Raw genomic sequence first — 26,635 nt, 5'->3', positions numbered from 1 at the left:
TGTTATATTCTTTTACTGACAAATGTAATTTGATATCTTTCAGAAACAAGGTGTAAATGATGATCTTTTAACTCCTTTACATTGAAGTGGGTTCTCATCTCTTCTCTGACCACCACCCTAGCAAACACATCCAGAACAATAGTTCTTCTGTTTTGAAAGTATTTATTCGTATCTGTTGAAATCCTTTCAATGTTTAAATGTTTGATTCTTTTTTTAAAATATTTTTTGCATATGCTTTTGAGTTGAAAATTTTTTCTCCCTTTTTCTCCCCCCTCCCCCAAGATGGCACACAATCTGACATAGGCTTTACATTTACATACCCATTAAACATATTTTCACATTAGTGAAGTTGTAAGTAAAAATTAAAACCAATAGCAGGAACCATCAGAAAGATGAAACAAAACTCAACTGAAGGTAAAAATAAGTGAGAGCGATTCGACTTCCATAGTTCTTTCTTTGGATGTGGGCAACATTTTCCATCCCGAGGCCTCTGGAGATGTCTTAACTCCTCGTAATGCTGAGAAGGGTTCAGTTTAACAGTCTTAGTCATTACATAATGTGGCTGCTATTGTATACAAAGTCCTCTTGGTTCTGCTCACTTCACTCAGCATCAGACCATATAAGTCTTCCCAGGTTTTTCTGAAGTCAGCTTGTTCATCATTTCTTATAGCACAATAGTATTCCATTACATTCATATACCACAACTTGCTCAGCCATTCCCCAATGGATGGGCATCCTCTCAATTTCCAATTCTTTGCCACCACAAACAGAGCTGCTATGAAATATTTTTGTACACGTGGGTCTTTTCCCATTTGTTTGATCTCTTTGGGATATAGCCCTAGAAGTGCTATTGCTGGATCAAAGTGTATGCACATTTTTGTAGCCCTTTGGGCATAGTTCCAAATTGTTCTCCAAAATGGTTGGATAATTAAATGTTTTGATTCTATCTGATATGATAGTCACTAAAATAATATTAAAAAATTAATTCCTCTATTTCTGTGTTGTTAAAAATGATGGTTATCCAGATACCTTGGGTCATTCACTTTCCAATAGCAATGACCTTGATTCAGAACTAGCTCATTTATTTGAGGTGTATGAGTAAGAATACTTCTGAGACTCACATTTACAGAAATATGAAATAAAAATACAAGACCATGATCTATGGCTTAGGATAGGGACATCTGAGAGTGGATAATTTTCCTCCTGATAGCAACGAATTGAGGGCATGTCTGATAAGAGGCCTTGTGAAAAGGAAGTAACAAAATGAGAAGTCAAAACCTACCAATGATCATCTAGTTATCTCTCATCTCAAACCACTAATAACCACTGTAAATCAAAATGATTTTCTGCTACAAAATAACCAGTATTTGAGGTTTTGCATCCTGTGACTTGTCATGGTATAGTTCAGAAAAAAAATATCATTTTATTACCACTTTAGTTACATTCTCTATTGCTACATTTATCTTCTCTGGTCCTGCTAAATCTAAGATGTGTCCCTTTTCTTTTCTAAAGAGATATGAATCATCTGGGCTCTGGTTTTTGTCCCTTTCAGATTCCTAAGGGGCTTCATCATCATACTTATGACCCATTTGTCCAATATCTCCAGTCATTAACTCGATCATTTGCTTTCAGGTAGAAACCTTGTTTTCTTTTTTTTAAAATTTTATTATTTATTTGTTTTATGTTTCGAGTTCCCAAATTTTCTTCCCCTCCCTCCAACCCCCTTCCCAAGATGGCATGCAAACCGATATAGGCTACACATGTACAATTAATATTAAAACATATTTTCACATTAGTCATGTTATAAAGAAGAATTAGGACCAAAGGGAAAAACCACGAGAAAGAACAAACAAAAAAGAGAGAGTCTGCATTCAGACTCCATAGTTCTTTCTCTAGATGTGAATAGCATTTTTCACCATGAGTCTTATGTTCAGCTGGTTCTGCTCACTTCACTCAGTGTCAGTTCATATAAGTCTTTCCAGGAAACCTTATTTTCTTATAGTAGGTCATTAACACATTGAAAAATACATCACAGGACATGTATAACAAGGAGCTGTTGGTATCTTAAGAGAAAAAGTAGTGTCATGAAAATAGAACTCACTAAGAATAGAGGAAACCAAATTTCTATCACCCATACTACCTTTTCTTAAGCTCTTGGAGCCTGTACAAAGTCAATATTCAGATCTGGACCCTTCAAATCCAAATCCAAGGCTTTTTTTTTAAAACTGACAGGTTTTCCACAATGTAAGTAAGGGCTTACTTAATGGGCCTCTACAAGAAGCATTTTCATCTTTCATCCTTAAGTCAACCACTGATTTGGTAGGGATTGGGCAATTTACCAATGGGACTCAGGAGGCCTGAGGTAGAACACATTTATGCAATTACTTCTCTAATAACATAAAACCACTCAAGCAAAGTGAATGTATATAACATTTCCTATTCAGTAGACTTCCTTCTATGAAGCATAAATAAAAAAGAAACTAAAAAACATGTTTGGCAATGGATGTGCATTTAATCCACAGAAGTTTAACTTTTTCATCCTTCTGTCTTTATACCTCAGTTGCTCTCTGCCTTGGTTATTCTTTTTCTCTGTTAATTCATCAGGTAATGTTAAACACTTAATTACTATATTCAGACTGTGCCAAGTGTTTATTATGCAGAAATACAACTTAGAATTCTTACCTTAAATGAGTTTATAATTCCATTGAGGCAATTAGGACCACATACATGAAATCATTTGATTAGTAGTAAAAGCAGTGTATGATTCAGTGCCAAAATGACTGGTACTGATAATGTGTGCCATAAATATTCAGAGAAGGAAGAGAGCAGTGAAAGCTAAGAGGGCAAGGAAGTCTTCACTAAGATTATGAATAACTAAATTAAAGTATCTAGATGGTCTAAAAATTGATTCTTAGCCCCCTACTTCCCACCATTCTACCACCATCATCACAAGAGCCAAGGTGGGATCATTAGTGTCATCCTGGGTTTTACATTTTCATAGGATCCATGACCAAGGGATTAACTCCAAGTGACCAGACTACAGGTAGCAATCCTCACCATATTTAGCTAGGCTGGTCCTCAGGAAATGGAGTCCATTTTACAATTATAGGATGATTGCTCAAAGTTGTAATTGAATTGGGTGACATGAGTATATTCTGATAGAGACCATTTAACTATTTTGGACCATAGTAAAATGAAAAAAAAATAGACTTATATCTATAAATCAAGGCAGCATGGTGTAGTGGATCAAGTGTAAGAACTGAAGTCAGGCTGACTGGGTTCAAATCCCAACTCAGATACTTAACTGTGTGACTGGATGTCACTTAATTTCTCTGTGCTTCAGTTCCTCATATGTAAAATGGAAAGATTGGATTTAAAGGACTCTAAGGACTCCTTCTGGTTCTAAATTTAGGAATCTGATGATGAGATGATCACAAATGTTCCTTCTGCTCCTGCATTCTATGATTCTATGGAGGGAGCTCAGATTTCAAGGGGGGAAATGTTTGTATAGTGTAAACATCCCTTGACTGAGAGTCAAGGGACCTAGGTTCTAATCTGGTTCTTGTAACAAATCTCTCTGAGCCTCGTTTTGTTGTTGCACAGTCATTCAGTTATATCTGACTCTTTGTGACCCCATGGACCATAGCAAACCAATACTGTCCATGGTTTTCTTGGCAAAGATACTTGGCAAAGTGGTTTGCCATTTCCTTCTTTAGTGGATTAAGATAAACAGAGGTTAAGTGACTTCCTGACTCCAGGCTCAGTGCTCCATCTACTGAGCCACTTAGCTGCCATCTGAACCTCAGTTACTCCTCTGTAAAGTGAGGGCATGGGAAAAGAGGACCCTCAAAGTGCCTTCCAGGTCTGATATTCTAATGATTCTAAGTAGAATAGAATCTATTACTATGTCCAAAAGAAATAATATTACTAGATTGAATTAATACAAATATGCTATAGGTGAGACAAATAAATCTTTCTAAAGGATAGAAATTTGCTAGGCCCCAGAAAAACACTAGGATCGTGAGTATGTTTGATGGAGACTTCTGCATCAATATTACAGGTAGGGTAACTTGAGTCTTCTTTGAAGAATAATTAATTTCCAAAATGTAAAAAAAACCCACAATGCTTTCCATTGCTAAGAAAATAAGCTTCAAACATAGCAAGAAGGAAAGAAGTGTCAAGAAAAAAGGCGATCAGCTCCATTTACAATAGCTTTTCATCTGCTGTCAGAAAACCACCCAAGGTCCCTTAGGTCCCTCCTAATTTAATTACAGCAGATCCTCTGAGCAAGCCTGTTGGTCTGTTTTCTGTTTATTTAATTACTGTCGACACACTGGGCAGTTCCTGTGACAGCATACCATTGGGTGTGTGTGAGTGTGTGTGTGTGTGTGTGTTGTGTGCGCACAAGAGGGAAATGGGAAGCAACCAATGACTCATATCTGGATTAAAGAGATTCCATAGATAGTTCCAATCATTTTCTTTTTTTTTACAAGGAGTATTTGCAGCAGCCCTCAGTTATATTCAAAAGTTGTAATTAATTTACTTTGGTGTTTCCTCTATGCTCATATTGTTGTAGCATCTAATTGCAGGCCACATATTTCAGTTCATTTTTATTTATTTGGTGGATGCAAATGTTTCTCCCTCATTCTGTCTTTTCCGGCTGTTAGGCTAATGATTACTGTCTTAGACACTTGCTTGTACTCTCCAAGCTGTGGCTAGAACCTCAGAAACTGTTGATAGTAGCTCATGGGAGACAGTTTGTAGTGGAAGGAAAATAGACCTGGAGGTGGGCAGCATTAATTCAAATCCCACCCTGACACAGGCTAATTGTTTGATTATGGAAAAATCTTTTTACTTTTTTCAGACCCAGCTTCCTCATCCTTGAAAGACTAATGCCTCAGAAGTCGTTGTGAAAAAAGTCCCCTATAAATCTTAAAATGCTGCTTACATATAAGTTATCATTACAGTTTCAGTTACCAACTGAATAATAGCCAGGCCTCTCTTCCAACTCTAAAAAGGGAAGCAAAAAAGTCCATAAATCTCTCCTTCAGGTGAACAAAATAACCCCAACAGAGGAACTGTGTCTCCCATGGCTATTTGGGGAAGCATCATGGGGAAAATTAACTAGAAATCAGGAGATCCAAGTTTTAATTCTGATTCTGCCATTGACTTTCTGACTTTTGGCTAGTAAGTTACTGTCAGCTCCATACTTCAGTTTATTCCTACATAAAATTAGAGGATAATAGTGATGATGATGATGGTGATGATGATGATGACGGCTAACATTATATAGCAGTTACTATGTCCCGGACACTGTGCCAAGTGCTTTGTAAAGATTATCCCATTTGATCCTCACAACAACCTATGAGGTAGGTACTGTTATTATCTCTATTTACTGATAAGGAGACTGAAGAAAATGGAGATTAAGTGATTTGTCCAGGGTCACACGGCTAGTAGGTTTCAGAGCAGTGTTTGAACTCAGGTCTTTCTGACTCCAGGCCCAGCACTTTATCCACTGTGCCACCTAGCAAAAGTCATTTGATTCAGTGGTCTACTAGGGTAGGAAATCTGTGGCCTCAAAGCCACATGTGGCCTTCTAGGTTCTCAGGTGTGGCCATTTGACTGAATCCAAACTTCACAGAACAAATCCTCTTAGTAAAAGGATTTGTTCTGTAAAACTTGGACTCGGTCAAAGGCCGCAACTGAGAAAGGCCACATGTGGCCTTCATGCCACAGGTTCCTCATCCCTGGTAACTCCTTCAGTCAATCAGTAACCATTTCTAAAGAGCCTATTATGTGTCAAGCACAGTGCTAAGTCCGGGAATACATGGACAAAAAAATAACTAAAGTCCTTCCTTCAGGAAGCTTACATTTTATCTATGTAGACATAATTAAATACAAGCGTAGCAACCCTTCTGAAGCTAACTTCTCAACTTCTACTAGCCCTGACTGGATCACTCAAAGGATGACTGATTGTTCTCAGAATTCTCAGTTAACCTGAAGGGCTGTTTTCCACTGCTAGAGCGTATGAGGCTTCATCTGGAATGCTCTGTATTAGTTACTAGCCAGCCAGACCTAATTAGCTTTTAATTAGAAGATTTATGAAACACAAAATAAGAACACTTGTTATAAATGTAATTCTCCCAAAAGCCTGGTATACATTCTCTCACAAGAATAGACGGAGTCTAGGGCAGGGGTGCCTCAAGGTCCTCAAGTATGCCCCTTTGGTTCAAAGATTGGCCATGATGTCATGAGCATGGAGAAATGGCCCTGAGACCCAACTGGCCTTGAATCACTTGAGGACCTAGAGGATCATATGTGGCCTCGAGGCTGCAGGTTCCCCACCCCTGGTCTAGGGGAAAGTAGACTCAAGCTTAATGAGCCTTTGCGGTAAATGAGTAAAAACCTTGTGATTTTGGACAGTCCTTTCCTCCCTCTGTGGAGTCCTCACAAAGTTTCTCTTTGGTGTGCGTTGTTTTTCTGCAGGACTTTGAGGACTGATGCCCTTGGGGCTGAATCTGCCTTTCCTCAGGATCTCTAATTTGTCCCTAGATCCCCATGGCTGCCAGCCATTCAGGGACACTGCTGCCAATGCAAATGAGATGTTTAAATTCTTCTGACCTTTTAGACTTCACAAGACTATCCTCTGATCATGTAATTCCCTCTCAAAGGCATGCCCATCACTAGATTGGCCTACTATTACAATGCCAGATTTTGAACTAGATTGGTATCTTATCCAAGTCTCAAAGGGCTTGAAGGACATGACTCTTCAAGCAACCACAAGATTCATCCTGTGTGGAAGTGTCATCCACATTCATTCATTGTGTACCTAGTTAGGGGTGGTAAGTACTTGATGATTCAGCAAAAGAAACTGAGAAGGAGCAGTGATATAGGTAGAAAAAGCAAGAATATCATTAAACCCAGGAAGAAATGAGTATCCAGGGGGTCAACTAGGTGGTTCAGTGGATAGAGCTCTGGCCTTAGAGTCAGGAAGCCCTGAGTTCAAATCTGACCTCAGATACTTGACACTTACTAGCTGTGTGATGCTAAACAAGTCACTTAACCCCAACTGCCCCACCAAAAAGCACAGAAAAAAAAAAGAAGTGAATATCCAGGAGGCAGGGGATAATCAAATTTTAAAATGCTTCAGAAAGGTCCAGATTGGCCATGTATGTCAATGAGTATGGAGAAATGGCCCTGAGACCCTGCTGGCAATACTGTTCACAGGGAGGAGCAGAGGTGATTTCCAGTGACTATTTATAATTCATAAAATCTATTAATAGAAAATCAGGAGATAAAAAGAGAATCAGTATATTGAATAACAATGAAAAGCTGTAGAATCTCATTCTCTAAAAATTTTTTAAAATACAATGTATTCCCATTATTTTTAGGATGGTTTGTCAGTTCCTGTCTCAAAAAAAAAAAAAGGAAGGTGAGTTATTAAGACTTTTTTTTTAGTCCCAGGATTACATGAATTTTTTTTCCAATTCCCAGTAACTATGAAAAAAATAAAATGAAAAGAAAAAAAAAACCTTCAAAGACCCTGTGGAAAGACTTGTTGATTTTGGAGGAGGTTAAAATTAAAATCCTTATAATTGGAGATATGGCAGGGGGAGGCAAAGTTAAAAGATACAATACTATGATTCCATTGGTGGTGGTATTATCTCCATTAATGGCCCAGTGATTCCTTCTGTATCCTAGTAGATAATCTTTATGAGCAGCTTAGTCTGAAAAGATTTATCGTCCAATGGCCAACCTTGTGATGAGCCCCATCTTTGCTTTGTACTTTGTATATTTTTGTATTTCAAGGATCAGTAATTTCATGAGTATCTTTGTGCCTTCTGTTAATAGGTCAAAACTCTCTAAAGCTAAGAAAGAAAGCCTCATCTCAGATGGCATTTGTAAGTTGCTGTGTTTGAGGGAAAAAAGATTACCTTTTCATCAACTTTCTATTGATAGTTCCTTTCAAAGGTAGACTGGTCCTCAGCCACTAACCATCATCAGATGCATATCTGAGTTCTTTTTCAACTTGTTTGACTTGCTAGGACCTGTTAAAACTCGAAGATTGAGAACTTCAGGTCACCTTCCTATAATGTTGGAAAATTATGAAGAGTAGGACTTTAGTGGAGGAAGAACTCATAATATAGGCAAGAACAGAAGAAAACAGAATGACATGACATCTTGTGATTGGGAAAACCTAGTATTTGAGCAGAAGAAAAACTCTTTGAGACCAAAAATCATTCAAGGGCAGACCAAATAGGCCTATTGCTTTTCTGGATATTCTTTCATATAAAAATGAATTTTTAAACCTGAAGTATCTATAGCAGACTTTTTGAAATCTTGGTTAGATTCTGCTTATTCTCCTTCTGTTGTGGGAGTTGTTTCAAATACATTTGAGTATTTTCATTAGATAATGATATTTTTGGACATGTGAAGAAAAGGAACCTAGATTGAGATGCAATTATGTGGAAGAATCTTCTTGCTGCCTAAAAGGATCATGTATTAAAATAATTTGTACCCCTCACTCTGACTTGCTAACATCAACATTTATGTTGGATGTTTTGAGATAAAGAAAGATTCTCTAATTGGGGAGAGGAAAAGGATTAAATTTCTTTCTTGGGAGGTTCAAACTGAAGGCAACTGCCTTCAAAATAGAAAGTTACTAGTCGATTCCAAGCTTACGGGCTTTTAAATAGAAGGAAATCAATTTCAGTGTCCAATATCAGAGGCCATAGCATAATTGATAGAGAGCAAGCCTTGAAGACAAGAAGACCTGTGTTCAAGTCTCATCTCTGACACCGGCTGTGTGACCCTTGGAAAGTCACTTAACATCTCAGTTCATAACCCTTTACATCTACAAGTTGCTGATCCATATTGATAGAAAGGATTTCCTCATCCAGAAGGTCCTAATTCCAGTGAAATCACAAGTGCAGTCCCTATCCCTAACCCTCTATTTGCTGAATAGTGTCAAATATCTGTAGAAATGTTCTATTAGATTTGATATCTAACTTCAGAGTAAAACCAGTTCTGCTATCTGGAGGAATTACATCAAAGATATTAGAGCTAAAGCCAGTAAGAGGTGCCAAGGTAGGCAGTGTTGGACTTGGAAGTCAGGAGACCTGCATGTAAACCGTGCCTCAGATCACACATAGTATCTAGGAAAGCTGTGCAACTTCATCTCTCAGAAACTCAATTTTTTATAAAATGACACGAGCAATAGTTGTGCTGTCAACCTCACAAGATTACTGGGATGGAAGAGCTCTGCAAAACTTACAAGGCTATATGAATATGTCATGATTATGCTAACAACTTAGTTATGGGAAATAATAGGGCCAATAAGAGGGGAACTTCATTATACTGCTATTACCATCCTCTGAGTGTAACAGTCCATCAAATGAATATTTGAGGAGTGAGAAGAGCCCCAGAGAACCCAGATTTGAATTCTGGTTCTATTGTATGATCTTGAGCATATCTACGTATTTCTTTTGATCTCAGTTTCCTTTTCTGTAAAATGGCTATCTCCCTATTACATCTGTGAGGAGCAGATAGGTGGACCAACAGATAAAATGTGAAGCCTGGAGTCAAGAAGAAACGAGTTCAAATCTGGCTTCAGATACTTAGCAATGTGAACCTGGGCAAGTCGCTTAACCCTGTTTGCTTCAGTTCCTCATCTGCAAAATGAACTGGAGAAGGAAATGGCAAACCACTCTAGTATCTTTGCCAAGAAAACCCCAGATAGGGTCATGAAGAGTTAGACATGACTAAAAATGACTGAACAACAAAGAAGCCCTAGCTAAAGCTCTGTTTTGAATTTAAAGGTCTTCCCAAACCTGGCCCCTAACTTTCTAATCTTCTTGCATGTTCCTCCTCCTACTTGATTTTTCTCATTTCATCAATGGTTGATGCCCATTCGTTTCCCATCTTTTGCCTTTGTTACTGTGCTTGAAATGCTCTTCCTTCTCTCTGTCCCCTCAAATGTTGGTTTCCATCAACACTTAGCTTAAACCTTTATGGTTCCTCCTGCTACTGATACCTCCCCACTAAGGTTGCTCTCTATCTACTGTGCATCCTATGTAGGTAATTCTAAAAGTATTCATGCAGTTTTAAGCTTTAATAGCATTAGCTTAAAACAACATATAAACTTGGGGACTTCGAAACACTTTATGTATACTTATTTATATACATGTTGTCTTTGCCAGTAGAAAGTAAGCTTTTAGAGGGCAAGGGCATTTGTTTATCATTTTTAGAATATTTATAGTACCCAACATTTCATAAGCCCTTTTTGATTGAAGAATCAATTGGTCCATTTCAGTCCTCAACCTCTGCTCCTAAAAATTGTGAGTATTGCTAGTATAGTATCAGACTGGCCATAAGCTTGTTGCTTTTGGCCAGATTTGGTTGTAAACAAAGTAATAATCAGACCTAGGTAAGTTTCATGGGTGGATAATTAGAAGAAATCATCTAGTCCAACAGTGTTACTTCAAAGGTAATTAAGATGAGGCCTAGGGAGTTTAGGTAAGTTGCCCAAGGTCACATAGGCAATAAAACAGAGCATGAATGCCACATCTGTGTTTCCCAGGAAGTTTTGCTTATTAGGGCCATCTCTCTGTGTGTTTTCCCTCATAGCTGATCTGTGGGAAAGAAGCCACCACAACAGTGTGTTGTGTCCATGTTTCCCACCCAGAGCAGGTATCTTGGGATCTGTGGTTGTATTTGGAACCCTACTAGGGTATCAATTTGCTGCTATAGGCAAGTTTGTGAAGATGTAGGTACTTAAATAATAGTCCTGGCTGTTTTTTTTTTCTATTAGAGCAAAAGTGGCTGTACTGAAACTCTACCCATCATCTTTTGGGAGTCTTTGATAGCTCCAGACATAACAAATGACTGATCATAGAGTTGATTTTGAATGATTATTTGAGGCTTCTACTCATTAAGAAAACTTATAATTATCTACCATCCAAACAAGGAATGCCTAGTTCTAGCCATATTTTTAAATGAACATTTTAATTTGAATGAACAGTCATTATTTTTTTTTCCTATGCATACTTAAACAGAGCTGAGAATTGAACTCAAACTTGGTTCAAGTTCTTTTTTTTTCTTGTTTGCTCTTGAGTATAGTATAATTGTCCCCTCTTTTAAGTGGTTCTCCAGAATGAAGCTGATTAAAGTGTTAAATTAACCTCTGAATCTAAAAACTGTATGGGTGGGTCAATTGAGTAGTTACTATATGCAGGCTCTTATACCACATTACTCTTACTCTAACTTCAGAGAATGCCAATGATTACAATATAACTCTAGGAAGTAAAGCTAGCTATCAATTAGTATTTGTTGCAAGAGCTACAAGTTTTAAATGAGTTCACATTCATAGTCTAAAAGAAACATCATTATATAACTTGCTGATCATACTGATTTTCTTTAATTACTATAGAGTACAAAATAGATTAGAACCTTGGAAGCTCAAAAGGGTCCCTGTACACTCTTTTCTAATCTTTTTGTTATAAGAGTTGGAAAAAAAATGAGAATATTGAGTCTTGAGACTCTAAATCCAGGGGTGGGGAATCTGAGGCCTCAAGGGCACATGTGGCCCTCTAAGTCTTCAAATGTGGCCCTTTGACTGAAACCAAACTTCACAGAACAAATCACTGTAACAAAAAGATTTTTTCTGTAAAACTTGGACTAGGTCAGAAGGCCACACCTAAGGACCTAGAAAACCACTCCTGGCCTCCTCCACAGATTCCCCACCCCTGCTCTAAATTGACACTTACCTAAATAAAGAACTTTAGGTAAGGGGTCTTTGTTATTCAGTCATTTTCAGTCATGTCTAACTCTTCTGGACCCCATTTGGGTTTTTCTTGGCAAAGATATTAGAGTAGTTTGCCATTATTTCTTCAGCTCATTTTACAGATGAGGAACTGAGGCAAACAGGGTTAAATGACTTGCCCAGGGTCACACAGCTAGTAAGTGTCTGAGGCCAGATTTGAACTCAGAAAGATGAGTCTTCTTGACTACAGGTCCAGCATTCTGTGCCATCTAGCTGTCCAGGGAAGAAGTATACCAATTAAAATGAAATATAATTATCAATATTTTTTAAAATAAATTTGACTACAAGTGCTCTTTACCTGTAGCTAAATTTATCTTTAAAATTACATTTAATTATAATTGGTGTACTTCTTAATCATATGTACTTTATTACATATTTAAAACATTATTTGGAGAAAGGATCCACAGGCTTCACTAGACTGCCAAAGAGGTCCATGACCCCAAAAAGTTTAAGAACTCTTGTCTTAGATCAATATGCAGGCATCTACAAGGATATGAATTGAGGGATGCTAAAGCTATGGACCTTCCAAGATATTTTTGATCGATTTGATAGTGTCCAAAAATTCTTCCATGTGCATCAAATTGGTTCAGCTTTAAGTAGCTATGTTACCTTGGGGAAATTAATCTCACAGAGCCTCACTTTCTTTATATATAAAGTCAAGAATCAAAGTATTTAAGATTAAAGATTTAGATTTGGAGCAAAAAATGGAAGTCATCCAGTCTAACCTCTTATTATTTTTTTTTTCAAATAAGGAAACAGGACCGCAGAGGTTGTGAGTTTCTCAAGGTTCATATAAATGGTAAAGGATGGAGCTCATTTCTCATCTTTAAAGTGGGGTAATTGAACAGGGTGATCTCTAAAGTGCCTATCAAAATAGGCAAGTCACTTAACTGCTCAGAAATTAAATTTCATCATCTTAAAAAATGGAAAGGAGATAATGATACAAGCCCATAGGACTATAATGAAAAAAAAAGTTTCTATATCTTAAAGTACTCCAAAAACATGAGTTGTTATTGCTGACGTGCTATCCATTTTCAAATGCCAAGTCAACTGCCTTTTTTTTTTTTTTAAATTCATCCATCATCCAGGCCAAACTGATCTCACTCTTCAGTAATTGTTCTCTGGAGGCGAGTAGAACAAGTTAAATTCTTGTTCCAGCGATTTAACTTCTTCAAGTACTTAAAAATAATTATCATATACCTCATAAGTCTTCTACAAATTAAATATCCCCTGATCCTTTGGCTGATTCTAGTATGGAATGATCTCCAGGCCCTTTACTATGTTGGTTACTTTCTTCTGATCATCCTCTGGGTTGTAAATATATTTTCTAAAATGTGGTTCCTGGAAATGAACATAGCATTCCAGATATAATCTGATTATATAGAGTAAGATAGGACTCTCCACTTCCTTATTCTGGGCACTACATCTCTTTAATGCACTCCAAGCTGAGATTGACATTTTTGGTAGCCATATCACATTGTCATAGACAGTAGTTGCAAAAGAATTAAAGAAGGCAGTGATTACTTTAGACTAACAGAGATATCAAATTTCTGAGGTGGGGGTGGGGTTAGGGGAATTACATTAAAATGTAATTGGGAAATGTTTAACAAAATAAATAAAAATACAGTACAGCATGAATTATGTTAATTTGTGGTTTTTTAAACCTATATGCAACCTGCAGGATCCGTGTCCATTTCAGAGTAATGCCAGGGGTAGAGGATGGAAGAATTCACAAAAGAGATGATAGTTGACTTGGGTTTGAAGGATGCATAGAGTATCAGTAATAATAGCTCACATTTTAGGACACCTTAAGGAATGGAAACTATTTTCTTTATCACAAACCTATGAGGTTGTATCGTTATACCCTCCTCATCCTCCTTTTTATATGAGGAAATTGAACTTTTTAGATGAAGAAATTGAGCAGTTAAGTGACTTGCCCATGCTAGTGTGCATTTAGAAAGTCACCCAGTTTAGTCACTTCATTTTAACAGATAACAAATGTGAGGTCCTCATAGTCTAAATTAGACATTATCATTCCTGTATAATATGTCTTCAACCTACATTTTCAGCTTCCCCCCACCCAGTTCTCTCCTCACTAATTGAGCTAATTGGACTGATAGCTCTTCCCTGATCTGGTCCTGAATATCCTCACTTCCACGCATCCTCAGAATGTTCTGCCTCATCATTTATGCTGTCTGAAATCCTTTTCTTCCTTCAAGGCTCATCTCAGGTGCTGATCACTCTACGGATTGCCCTAGCTAAAAGTCATCTCTCTTAAATTTTCCTATAGCACTTTTTCCGAAGCTTTCCTTTGCTTTTATCATACTGTTATCTTGTATTGAATATGTTGTGCATAGTGTAAGGGTCTATTCTATATCATTTTCATCCCTCTACTGAGTTACCATGTAAAAAATTTTTGTTGGATTTGGGTTCATTGCTAGTCTACTTTATGAGCATACCTTTTTTGGTGTCATGGAGCCCTACCTAGTCAGCTAGGTTGCACAGTGGATAGCATACTTGACCTGGAGTCAGGAAGTTGCTGGTGGTGGTTGTTATTTAGTCATTTTTCAGTAGTGTCCAACTTTTCATGACCCCTTTTGAGGTTTTCTTGGCAAAGATACTGGAGTATTTTGCCATTTCCTTCTCTAGCTCATTTTACATATGAGGAAACTGAGGCAGAATTAAGTGACTTATTCATGGTCAGATAGCCAGTAAGTGTCCAAGGCCAGAATTGAACTCAAGCCTTCCTCACTCCAGGTTGGTCACTTTATCCACTGTGCTAGGAGCCCTGGAGTCAGGAAAGCCTTAGTTGAAATCCAGCTTCAGACACTTACTGTGTGACCCTGGGTAAGTTACCTAATGTCTCTTTGTTTCAGTTTCTTCAGCCATAAAAGGGATTAAAAATAACACCTACCTCCCCCAGTTGTATGTAAAGAGTAAACGAGACACTTGTAAAGTGCTTAGCATGATTCTTGACATATAGCAAACATTCCATAAAAGCTTGTCTAGTGAAGCCCATGAGACATCTTACCAGAATAAGGTTTTTAAACATACGAAATAACATCAAATTGCAAAAAAGTGAATTTTTTGAAATACTATTATCAAAATATTAAAAATGGAAAGTTCACAGGCCCCCCAGAATCTTTATGGGCAGATTAAGAACCCCTTCCCTGGTGTGTTTCAATGCATTCTATTCCTTGTTTTTTGGGTTGTTGTTTTTTTTTTCCTCTCCTTGCCTTCACCCTTTCCTTCCCCTTTCTCCTCTCCCCCCTTTTTTTAACTTCACAAACAAACCTCATAAAAGCAAAATAGAAGTAGTTTATTACTTACAATTACGAATGCTACTAGGTCTACACCCCAAAGAAATGAGGGAAAAAGAAGGGACCTATATTTACAAAAATATTTGTAGGGGCAGCTAGGTGGCACAGTGGATGGAGCACCAGCCCTGGAGTCAGGAGGACCTGAGCTCAAATCTGGCCTCGGACACTTGACACTTCCTAGCTCTGTGACCCTGGGCAAGTCACTTAACCCCATTGCCTAGCAAAAAAGACAAACAAAACAAACAAACAAACAAATATATATTTATATGTATATATATATGTTTGTAGCAAATCTTTTGGAGGTAGCAAAAAATTAAGAACTGAGGGGTTGCCTTTCAATTAATGAATGGCTGAACAAGTTATGGCATATGAATTTAATAAAGTACTCTTTTGCTTTAAGAATTGATGAAAGGGACAGCTGTGGAGAACCTGAGAAGACTTGTGTGAACTGATGTAGAGTGGAATAAGCAGAACTAGGAGAATAATTTATAAAATAGCAATAATATTATAAAGACAAGCAACTTTGAGAAATTTAGGAACTCTGATCAACACAATGACCACAGTTCCAGAGGACTCACAATTAAATAAGCTACCTACCTCCTGATAGAGAGGTGATTGACTTGGAGTATAGACTGAGACATTTTGGGGGCCAGGCAGAGGCCGTTGCCAGTGTGGAAATTTGTTTTGCTTGACTATGCATGCTTGTAACAGGAGTTCCTTTTTCCCTACTTTCTCTTTGGGGACAAAGGAGTTAGATAGAAAAAAATAAGAATATTAATCTAAAAAGAAAATCGAATTAAAAAAAGGAAAAAATTAGTAAAAACCATTTTAAGTGTTATAGATGGGCACTGAAAAGAATTATAGCATGCATTTAGAAAACAGTGTGAGTTAGTGAATAGAGCGCTGGCCTGTAAGTCAGGAATACTGAGGGTTCGAGGCCTTCTGCCTCTTATAAATAGTGGCTGTGTGACATATCATGTAAACACTGAGTATCTCAGACAGCTCCTTTAAGCCTCTTAAGTTGCAATTCAGGTCTTGATCTGCATTGATAAGGGAAATTCCTCATTAAGACTTCCTTTTATCAGTGAAATAATAGGGAAAGAAGGAAAGAGGGGGGAAAATATCATACAGCTCTTATTATGCAGGACTAGGGAATAATGGTAAAAAAAAAATAGGGTTATAGAATTTTGAGTGGGAAGGGCCATTAGAAACCAAGTCCAGCTCCTTCATTTTGCAAATAAGATCAATATGTTAATTTTTCTCTCATCAAAAAAAAAAAAATCAGCTTGAAATGCAGAATGTTCATTGGCAAAGCCATGTACCCTTTCCCCATTTACTACTGTGCTTTATAGGACCTGTGCCTATGGTTAATCAGCAGGAGTAACATCTGTGCCAAGAAACTGTGCCCACAATTTTTTTCTTTTGGGTAACCATTCATTGTTCTGAAAGAAGTAATTTATCAAAGCAGTTTATTCCTGGAGAGCAGTTTATTCAGCCCTTATATTCTATAATCATAGCTCGTTGTTTCTATGACTGAAGGTCAGGGAAGCTCCAAAGGGGTGGTAAGAAACAGAATTAACAGTTGCTAAATTGGATGTGGGTCCAGGTGGGACTGACCCCAGTGAGTCTGAAAGATTTCCTGCCTAGATGCAAGAAAGGACAGGGTCATGCTAGAGGTAAACTCTAGGTAACAGAGAAATGGACTTAGAGGCAGCAGAAACTGAGTTGGAATATAAGCTTTGGGTCATTGGGCAAATCACTTAGCCTTTCTCAAACCTTGGTGTTTTCATCTGTAAAACAGGAATAATAATAATAGTTCCTACCTTACCGGATTGCAGTGAGGATCACATGAAATTATCTATCTATCTGAATGTCTGTCTGTCTATCATAATCTTTGAGGTACTATATAAATACTAGCTATTATCATGAATAATAATACTAATTTCTGTCAGGTAGTGGTGGTCTGCCCATAGAATGATAGATTTAGACCTGGAAAGGACATTAGAGACAATTGAGTCCAACCTTTTGATTTTACATGTAAAGAAACTGAGGCACAGAGAGATTAAATGACTTGGTAAAATTGATGGTGTTAGCATAACAAAGACAGAATGACAGGACAGATTATGTGATAATTGAATTATTTAAGATAACAAGAAATTCTGGTTTATAATAAAAGGTAGTAAGGTGAGAAAGCATATAAGCAAAATTCCTAGGTAGGCACTTCTGAAGGGGGAGAGGGGCACTATGCATATAGCTCTAGCAAAACTTGAGTACTTGTAATTTCCTTGTGAACTGATGCCACTTAACTAAGTAGATGTGGGTGCATCGTGGACTATAATATCCAAACTTAATGGCAATTAAGGAAGGGAACAGTAGTGGTTGTACTGGGATAATTCAATGGCATTTTGGTCCATGCCAAGTCAGTATGTAGCCAGGGAATTTCAGTGATAAAGGCAAGGTAGTACTTGCCAGAGTGTGAGAGTTTGGCCTCTTACAGGTCTGCAGACAGAGATTATTACGTAAGAGGAAGGAAAGAGAGAGAGAGAGAGTCAGGATGATTGCAGCAAGGGGGCAACGTGATGGTTCATGGTCCTGCAGGGCCACATTTTCATGTGTGTTTTGCCCTGTTGGGATTCATCCCATTCCCATCCTATAGGAAGGGAAACTATCAGTGGAAATGATAAGACCACCTGCGGTCCCCTAGTATGTTTCTTGTATCTGCTATTGTGTTGCTACTATCTCAGTATCAGTTCACAATGAGCACACAAGGAGCATTCCTTAGTCAGTCTGTCCTTTCAGGCATAGTGGACTCTATGTAACCTGATCTGCATCTGAGACCACTTGTATCCTTTGAAGAACGATGGTATGGGCAATCATCACAGTGTTTTGATTGATGAATCAGCTTCAGGTCTCCTTAGTGTCATAAGAATCTAGGAATAGATATTTTCCAAGGAGTTGGAGTCAGGAATTTTGCACCTTAGCTTTATCTATTGCTAGATATAAGATCTTGGACAACCTTTCCAAGTCTGTCTCCTCATTTGTGAAATGGGAAATGTTTTCCATGGCTATGGCACCAGGAGATGTTTTGTTCTAAGAATCACAGAATTTTTCAAAACTAGAAGGAACTTCAGGAGCATTTAATCCTAATCATACCTGAAAAAAATTCCCTTTAACAATATTTGGCAAGTATTCATAGAGCCTTTGCTGAAAGACCAGTGGGGCGAGAGATCCCCTTTCTGTGAAGGTAACACATTCAATCCTGGATTACATTGATTGCTAGGAAGTCCTTCAGTTGTATCCAACTCTTCATGACTCCATTTGGGTTTTTATTGGCAAAGATACTGGAATAGCTTGCCATTTGCTTCTCCAGCTCATTTTACACATAAGGAGACTGAGGCAAACAGGGTTAAGTGACTTGCCCAAGGTCACGCAGCTAGTAAGTATGTGAGGCTGGTTTTGAACTCAGGTCTTTCTGATTCCAGGCCTGGCATTCTATCTGCCTAACTGTCCCAGTCTTTCCTGATGTCAAGTCTAAATTTAATTCTTTTCATCTTCTACTCAGGGCCACTAGTTCTTCTCTCTGGGGAAAAGCAAAACAAATCTAATTCCGCTGGCAACCTTTCCACTTATCAAAGATAGCCACCAGATCTTCACTTCTCCGGGCTAAATATCTTCAAATAAGGTTGACATCCTCCATGATAGCAACCTCAAATGGCACGGAAATGACGCCAAACACGATTTTTCTCAATATCCTATTATGAACCTGTAATCCAAGAATTTATTTAAATTGTAATTAATTTGGTTATGATTTCAATCTTTACTATCTTTTGCAATATTTCTTTTTTTATCATTGTATACCAAAGTGAAGTGGTCATTCCTTTTTTGTCATAAATCAAAGATCCATTGACTTGTAGTCCAATATTTTTGTATCATACTGCATTGTCTATTTTTAAGCTTTAAGTTATGATTTATAATTTAAGCATTTCAGAATTTATTGAACATGTCTAGGACCACTCTAGTCATATGTACCTCTCAATAACTTAGACTTCAATTGTATCCCCACTGAATCTCCATTTTCTCTGACTACTAAGCCTTATTATTATTATTTTAACAATTTGTCTTCACAAGAGCTCCTTCATCTTTTTTGATCACAGTAAGTATTCCTCTCTTAACTTTCTCCACTTCCTAAAAATACTCTTTGACAAAAAGCAAAGTACAATCTCTGATATAAATTATGTTAAAGAACAATACAAAGTGCTTATGGATGATTGATACAAAATAGTAATATTTTCTAGAGTGCATAATGGCCAACACATTCCGTCATCTCCAAAGGCCTTTGATTCCACAAGGTTTAATGGCAGCCTTGGGTAAGAGAGGAACCTAGAATTTCTATTCCTTGGAAACTTATATGTCTATTCAATTTTTCATGAAATGTTTTTTTACACATTAGGTCTACAGAGTACTGTGGTAGCTCCTGAAGTAAAAATAAAACTTAGGTAATGACTTCCCTCATGGGGTTCAAAGTCTGGGAGGGAATTAATACATATAGATAACAATATTTCATAATATCATCTGACGGGTTCACTGGAGAGTTACAAAACAAAATACTGCATGAAGTCTCAGTGGAAGGTTATTATGCACAGGGTGGAGCAGAGGAAGTTTCATGGCAGAAGTGACATTTGAGATGGAATTTAAATAATAGAAATTTACATGATAACTTTATTACATATTTAAAGGAATAGCAAGTTATATGTAATAGATTTGCGGTTCCATGTGCAATCATCATTTTTATAATACTATGTTATGGAAATGCTTGTTTCATTACATAAATTTAAAAAAATAAAAATTTAAAAAAGGATGGGGATTTCACTAGCAAAAGGAGGGAGGAAGGATATTTCAAGTAGAGGGAACAGCGTGAGTAAAAGTATGGGGAGGGGCAGAGAAGAAAGGACATCTTAGGTCATGTTCCAAGGACCAAAAACAGTTGAGTTTTGCTGGAGCCAACGAGTGTGTAAGATTAAATGAGGCAGGAAAGGTAGCATGGTGTCAGATTATAGAGGACCTTGAATGCTGGAAGAAAGTGTTGGAAATTTACTTGATAAATAGTGAGGAGTTACTGAAGATTTTTGAACAGAGGAGTGACATGATCAGAATAATATTAGTAATGAATTTTAGTCTGGAAGGGGCATAAAGAATGTTTCAGAACAAAGAGAGAGAATGGTGGCATATGTATAATTATTAAAAGGAACTATTGTAATAACTAAGTAGGTGGTAATGAGTGTGGTAGCTGTAGAAATAGAGGAGGAGCTGAATATAAGAAATTTTACATAGAATTGTACATAAGTAGAATCCTTAGGGCTTTTTCTTTTGATAGAAGAATTAAGGGATAGGGACAAGTGAAAGAATAAATCCAAGGTTTTGAACATAGGAGATGGAGAGAATATCAGAGAACTGACAGTATTTGAAATGAAGAAACATGTTTAGAGGAAAAGGTGACTTTTTTTCAGTTCTGGATGTGTTGAATCTGAGGTGCCAGTAGGAAAGCCAGATGGAGCTGTGACTATGACATACTGCCCCTTGCCAGTATCATGCACAAACATGATTAATGAAATAGGAACAACCTACTGAAAAAAAAAAGTTGTGATGTTCTTTTTCCCTCTTTAGGAAAAAAGGTAAGCATTCTTAAAATGTATATGCAATATAGATATGAAATGGTGTTTGTTTTGTGTGGCAATAATTAGAAAATATAAATCGTCATGTATAATGAAAATGTAATGCATATGAAACATAAAAATATGGCATTTTAGAGCTGAAAGGAACCTCAAAATCCCTTTAGAGGGGAGGCATGTTTTAATGGAAAAAATACCACCTAACTGAAAAAAGAAATGCACATAATAAACTTTGAAAAAAATTGGAATTCAAGTCAGGAGACAGGACTTCTGGTCTAGGATTTGGTAGTTCTTTATTTACCATGTAACAAAGGGCAAGTCAGAGCATCTATATGGCACAACAGATAGAGTACTGGTCCTGGAGTCAGGAAGACTCATCTTCCTGAGTTCAAATCTGGCTTCACACAGGTACTGACTGTGTGACCCTGGGCAAGTCACTTAACCCTGTTTGCCTCAGTTTCCTCATTTTCTGTAAAATGAGCTGGAGAAAAAATGGCAAACCACTCTAGGATCTTTGCCAAGAAAACCCCAAATGAGGTGATGAAAAGTCAGACACAACTGAACAATGGGCAAGTCATTTTACCTGTGAACTTCTATTTTTCTTATCTGTAAAATAAGGATAATGATTCTTCAACATATTCCTTTTAGGAGAGTTTTTAGGCAAATTCTTTTTAGACATTAAAACGCAGAACACCTGTGAATTGTTATCGTGATCCAGTCCACCCACCTTCTTTTGTAGATGACACTGGGGTGCAGGGAAGCTGAACAATGTTCTTAAGGTCACGCTGATAAATGGCAAAGATGGAATTGGATCCCAGGTCTCCCAACTCCCCTTCAGTGCTTGAAAGGCACACGTCGATTTATGTGTTTGTATACAATACACACATCTATCAGAGAGAGCTGAATCCCATACTAAAGAGAAACAGATAGTGTCCTTTCATCTTAGAAAATGGCAAGGATATGTTAATGCATGTAGGACTGTAGATATTAAACTGCATTATTTTTCTATTATTTTGTGGGATACTGATTGATGAGTAAAATAGTCATCTATAGTGAAAATCCAGTGACTGTTTTCCCATGGCATCTCCCAATAAGAATGGAATTATATCTACGGGGTGATGGAAAAGTATATAGACCAGTTATACAGTAAACAATTTAACAGCTATTCTCTTGTATGAAGGAACAAAACAAATGTCCACTTCTAATCACAAAACTTTTCAGAGCACTCTGGCATGCTCATAAAATCCATGCACTGGATCCTAGTTCAAAGGCTAGCTATTTTTGTAAAAAAATTAGCATATAGTCAAATATGTGTCTTGGGCCCATCCAAGAAGATTTACTTATAGAGTAATATAATGGGGGAGAGAAAATAATCCAATGAAATGGACTGAGGCTTCAGTGTAATATAGCTATACACCATATGATCCAAATAGGAGCTACCAGAACCCTGTACTAAACTAAACTCTGTTTAGCATTCTTCTTTTCATAGCAAAACATGATTCACAAAAAATAAGATCATGAGGGAGAGTTATTTATGTTTTTAAAAAATCAACTAGACATCATAAAAATTCAGACCTGAAAGGGACCTTACATAAATCATCTAGTTAGTCTAATTGCCTCATTTTACTGATGAAGAAAGCAAGGCCCAGAGAGAGTAAATGACTATCTCCAAAGTCATGCAGCTAGTAAGGGAAGGGAACCCTTCCTAGAAGGAAGATCTAGATCTAGAACCCATATCCTTAGACTCATGGAATAGCACTTTTCACATTGAACAGTACTGTAGTTTCCTAGAGCTGGTTACGATTAATCTCTGTCCTTCACCTTCTGAATCTTCATCTACTTGTACTGTCTAGTGAAATTGATATTTGGTATAGTGGTCTTGGCATATTGTAAAATCAGCAAAAACAGACCAAGATATGGTTGCTATCACAGATATTTAATGAATAAAGAAAATGGATTGGGGGGCAGGTAGGTGACACAGTGGATAGAGCACTGGCCCTGGGTACAGAAGGACCTGAGTTCAAATCTGGCCTCAGACACATAACACTTACTAGCTGTGTGACCCTGGGCAAGTCACTTAACCTCCACTGCCCAACCAAAAAAAAAAAAAGAAAAAAGAAAATGGGTTGAGAGATTTATTTTTTTTTTTACCACAAGAGTCAAACTAAAAAGAGAAAAAATTAACTAGAATACCTCTTCCCTTCTCATGTTACCCTATCCACTTGATAGAGATTTGATTAGATCTACTTTTATTATTAGCATGAATAAATACAATCAATTTTAAAACAATAGAAAAAATGCTACTGAGTGAGATAGATAAGCAGACTGTGGATTTAATCATGGTAGAATCAAATATGACCTAAAAATTCAGTTTGTAAAAAAGGCTCAAATACTGAAACTGTAACCCTTGGTGATTGTTTAATTAGCTGTGGAGAAGTGATAATATTGGATTTTAGAGTGAGAAATCCTCAATGTAAATACTGGTCTAATATTGGTCAAGTCACTTAATGCTCTGGGCCTCAGTTTCCCAAAAGGCACATAGGGGCAGGGATGGGACTACAGCTCATATCCCTTGGTAAAGGACTGAGCTAGTTTACCTTTGATGTCTTTTCTATATTTAAATGTATATATTAAATCTCTTTCTATACAGCCTGCTATGAATTTTATGACACATCCAGAGATGCCAAAAATGGATAAATGATTTTAATTTCCCAACGTGGTAAAACTTTGCAAACATTTGGCATCCTTTCAGGTTCTTTAAACTCTCAGTCATACATGTACTAGAAGCATGAACCATGGGATATTGTATAGTAATTTTCACTTTTATTTATTATTTTTTAAAAATGTAACATTTTAATAGTTTGTTCACTTACATATGAATATATTTAGATTTTTTTCTTGGAAATTCTTTCATCTAACATTTATCCCCTCTTTTCCTGATTCTCTTTCAGATAGCAGTTCTGTGGATGAAAAGGTTTCAAATCATATTTTTTTTTTCCTAAGGGATCTTGTCTATTGTCCATGTTTGTTTGTGATATAGTTGACCTGATTTTTGTTCCTTTGTTTTAGTTGTGATATCTGCATGTTTCCCAGCTTTCCATCATTTGGTTGTCCTTTGAGTGTCTCTCTAATATGTTGCATTTATTAAGATGTTAGCCTTTCACAGCTGTGCTTCCTTTATTTCATATCTGCCAACTTAGGGGTCTGCTACGGTCAAACACGGAAACTGTTCTTATGTCTGACTAATCATGCCCTTCCTGAACACATCACAGTCTTCACTATATAGTTGAAGATTTGTAACAGAACAAGTATTGGGGAAGACAAGCTTGTCCTGGATTCTCCCAGTGCTTTTTTTGTAAATGCTGACAGCCAATTGTCAAAAGCCCCAAAAACAAATAAACAAAAAACCACTCTACCACACAAAAATACAGTAGCTTTGACTTGCAGCTGACCCTGCCTAGCATTTGTCATCCTAGGTGTTACATGTATAGTGCAGTTGACCTGTGTCCCCAGTACACAAATGTTGTACCTGTAAAATGCTAAATATGACTTTTCTTTTCTTATTCTTCATTTAAGGCTCGAATAGTAAGTGGGAGTGGTCTGGATGTTTCCCAGTTCAGTGCGCTCCAAGCATTTGGGTAAGTATAATTTCACTGCCTTTCTTATCCTTTACACCAAGTCTCTCGTGGTTTCTCCATCCCCTGTAGAATTACTATCTACAATGAGTTCTGCACTCAGGGTTGGGAGATTTTTTCTTGAGAAGATAGTTGAAACGTAGACAATGCAGTAGTACATTGGGACGATAGACAGTATTATCCTTTATTTTCTTAGATGCATGCTATCTAAAGGAAGAGTGTGGTATATGTGATATATAGATAGGGGGAAAGCCATGGAATCATATGGACTTGGTTTCAAATCTTGTCTCTGGCTTATACTGGCTTTGTGACGATGGGCAAGCCATTAAACTCAATGCCCCCTTGGCAATTCTCTCAAAATAGAAATTCTGGACCGTTTGCCAGTTCTCATTATGGAGATGCTGATCACAAGGAGAGTTTCTTATAAGAATGAAATCAAAGACATTTTATTTGAGTCCCCACAAATGCTAAGAGAGTGACAGGGTGGTGTGTTGAATACATTTTGGAACTTGGTCCATGTCTCACTTCTGACACTAGCTCCATGACTAGGTAAGTCATTCAACTTTTCTGAGCCTCAAACAATTTTCTAATTCTCATCTACTAAGTTATACAGTGTCTGGCATTTAATAGGGCTTGATAAATGCTCTCTGAATCATTCAACCCATCAATCAATAAACACTTAAATGCTTTCTGTGTACAAGGCATTATGCTAGGAATATTAGGGATATGAGTCCACTTTGGTAGGTGGAGTTCTCCCACCCTTGGATTCACAGATCCTTGACCATATAATCATTAAATCATTCAGGAAAACACAGAATTGGGGAGAAAGGGAGACAACTTATTCCAAAATTCATTATCTGCATGCAAGATGCTAAATAGCATTGATTATTTGGAGCCTTGTGCTATTCACAAATATATTTTTATGTTCAAGTGTTAAAGAGCTAGGTAGGGGTCTTGCTCAATTACTTCTTTACTTGGAAATCTTACTGGAACATCTTTTCTTTCCCCATGGGTGCTAATCAAAATGTCAAAACAACAGTTTCCAACATGACTACATGCCTTTGGGGGAAGGTTTCTGCCTCTTTTTGGAGTGTTGCATTTGCACACCATGCTACTTCTGCTCTGAAGTGGAAAGAATTGCCAAGCTTTGGTTGGGTTGGGATTGTGCTCCTAACTCAAAAGAATAATGTCTTGAGAAAGTTAGCAGAGCTCTTTGAGCCAATGGTCATTTCAGCTAAACCCTGAGGTTATACCCTAGTTCTAGACTTAAGAATATGAAACAAAGTCTCCTAAGATCAAGTTGAAAAGATCACCTTTCTAGTTTTATTCATCAGCAGATTAACAAAGTCTGGCACCATTCTACAAAGTGATTCTAATACAAACAGATCTATCATACAGATATTGCCCTGGGCAGGGTAATGTGCTTGAAAGATTAGTAAACTAGCAGTTTAGCTAGAGTCTGAGTTGTGCTGCTACCTACTGTATAACTCAGAGAAGCAGAGGTGTCAAATGACTTCTTCAGTTTCCTCTCTTGTGAAATATGTAGAATACAAACTTGCCCTGCTTGCTCTCATTACAAGGGAGGGAGATGGGGAGGAAAGGAGTGAGCATTTATTAAGTGCCTATTGTGTCCAAGGCATTTTGCTAAGAACTTTAAAATATTATTTAATTTGATCCTCACAACAAGCCGATGAGGTAGGAGCTATTACTATCCCCAATTATAGCAGAGGAAACTGAGGCAAACTCAGGCTAAGTAATTTCCCCAGGGTCACACAGCTGATAAGTGTCAGAGGCTAGATTTTAATTGCTTGTCCTTGACATATAGCTGATCTAATTTCTTTTACAGTTTTATGTCTCTGGTTATACCAATCATTACTCTTCAAGTATTACTTGCTTCCTTGGGAATATGCTACCACCCGTTTACACCCATCATACATTTTTCTGTTGATCTTTTGGTGATGTGCAACTATAATTCTTCAGATACTAGGGTTCTATGACTTATCTATATAATAGTGCCAGAAAAGTATTGGTGTTAAAAAATGAGATTTTGTTTCTGGGGCACCAAAACTTGTGAAACACAAATCTAATAGCACCACCCAAGTCTGCATTCCCTTAGCCACTTCTCTCTTCTACTGCACTCCATGTTTCTTCTCTTCCACACTATTTAAAAAATTCTGCTTCCCCAACTAC

At 37.3% G+C, this 26,635-nt stretch overlaps 1 protein-coding gene across 1 annotated transcript in view; it reads left to right on the top strand.

The window, feature by feature from the left end:
* Window positions 1-26,635, top strand: part of UNC13C (unc-13 homolog C) — a 705,000-nt gene that overhangs the window by 128,251 nt on the left and 550,114 nt on the right. Inside the window, exons 2-3 of the mRNA XM_020981173.2 lie at window positions 23,762-23,784; window positions 24,387-24,448. Of these exons, the coding sequence (XP_020836832.1) occupies window positions 23,762-23,784; window positions 24,387-24,448 (85 nt within the window). The remainder of the gene's footprint in view (window positions 1-23,761; window positions 23,785-24,386; window positions 24,449-26,635) is intronic.

Source organism: Phascolarctos cinereus, unplaced genomic scaffold (assembly GCF_003287225.1).
Source record: "Phascolarctos cinereus isolate Bilbo 61053 unplaced genomic scaffold, phaCin_HiC Scaffold_3;HRSCAF=262, whole genome shotgun sequence".
In the NCBI taxonomy this organism is placed as follows: domain Eukaryota; kingdom Metazoa; phylum Chordata; class Mammalia; order Diprotodontia; family Phascolarctidae; genus Phascolarctos; species Phascolarctos cinereus.
The sequence above is the reverse complement of the archived record's forward strand: the minus strand, read 5'-3'. Positions and strand labels throughout refer to the sequence as shown.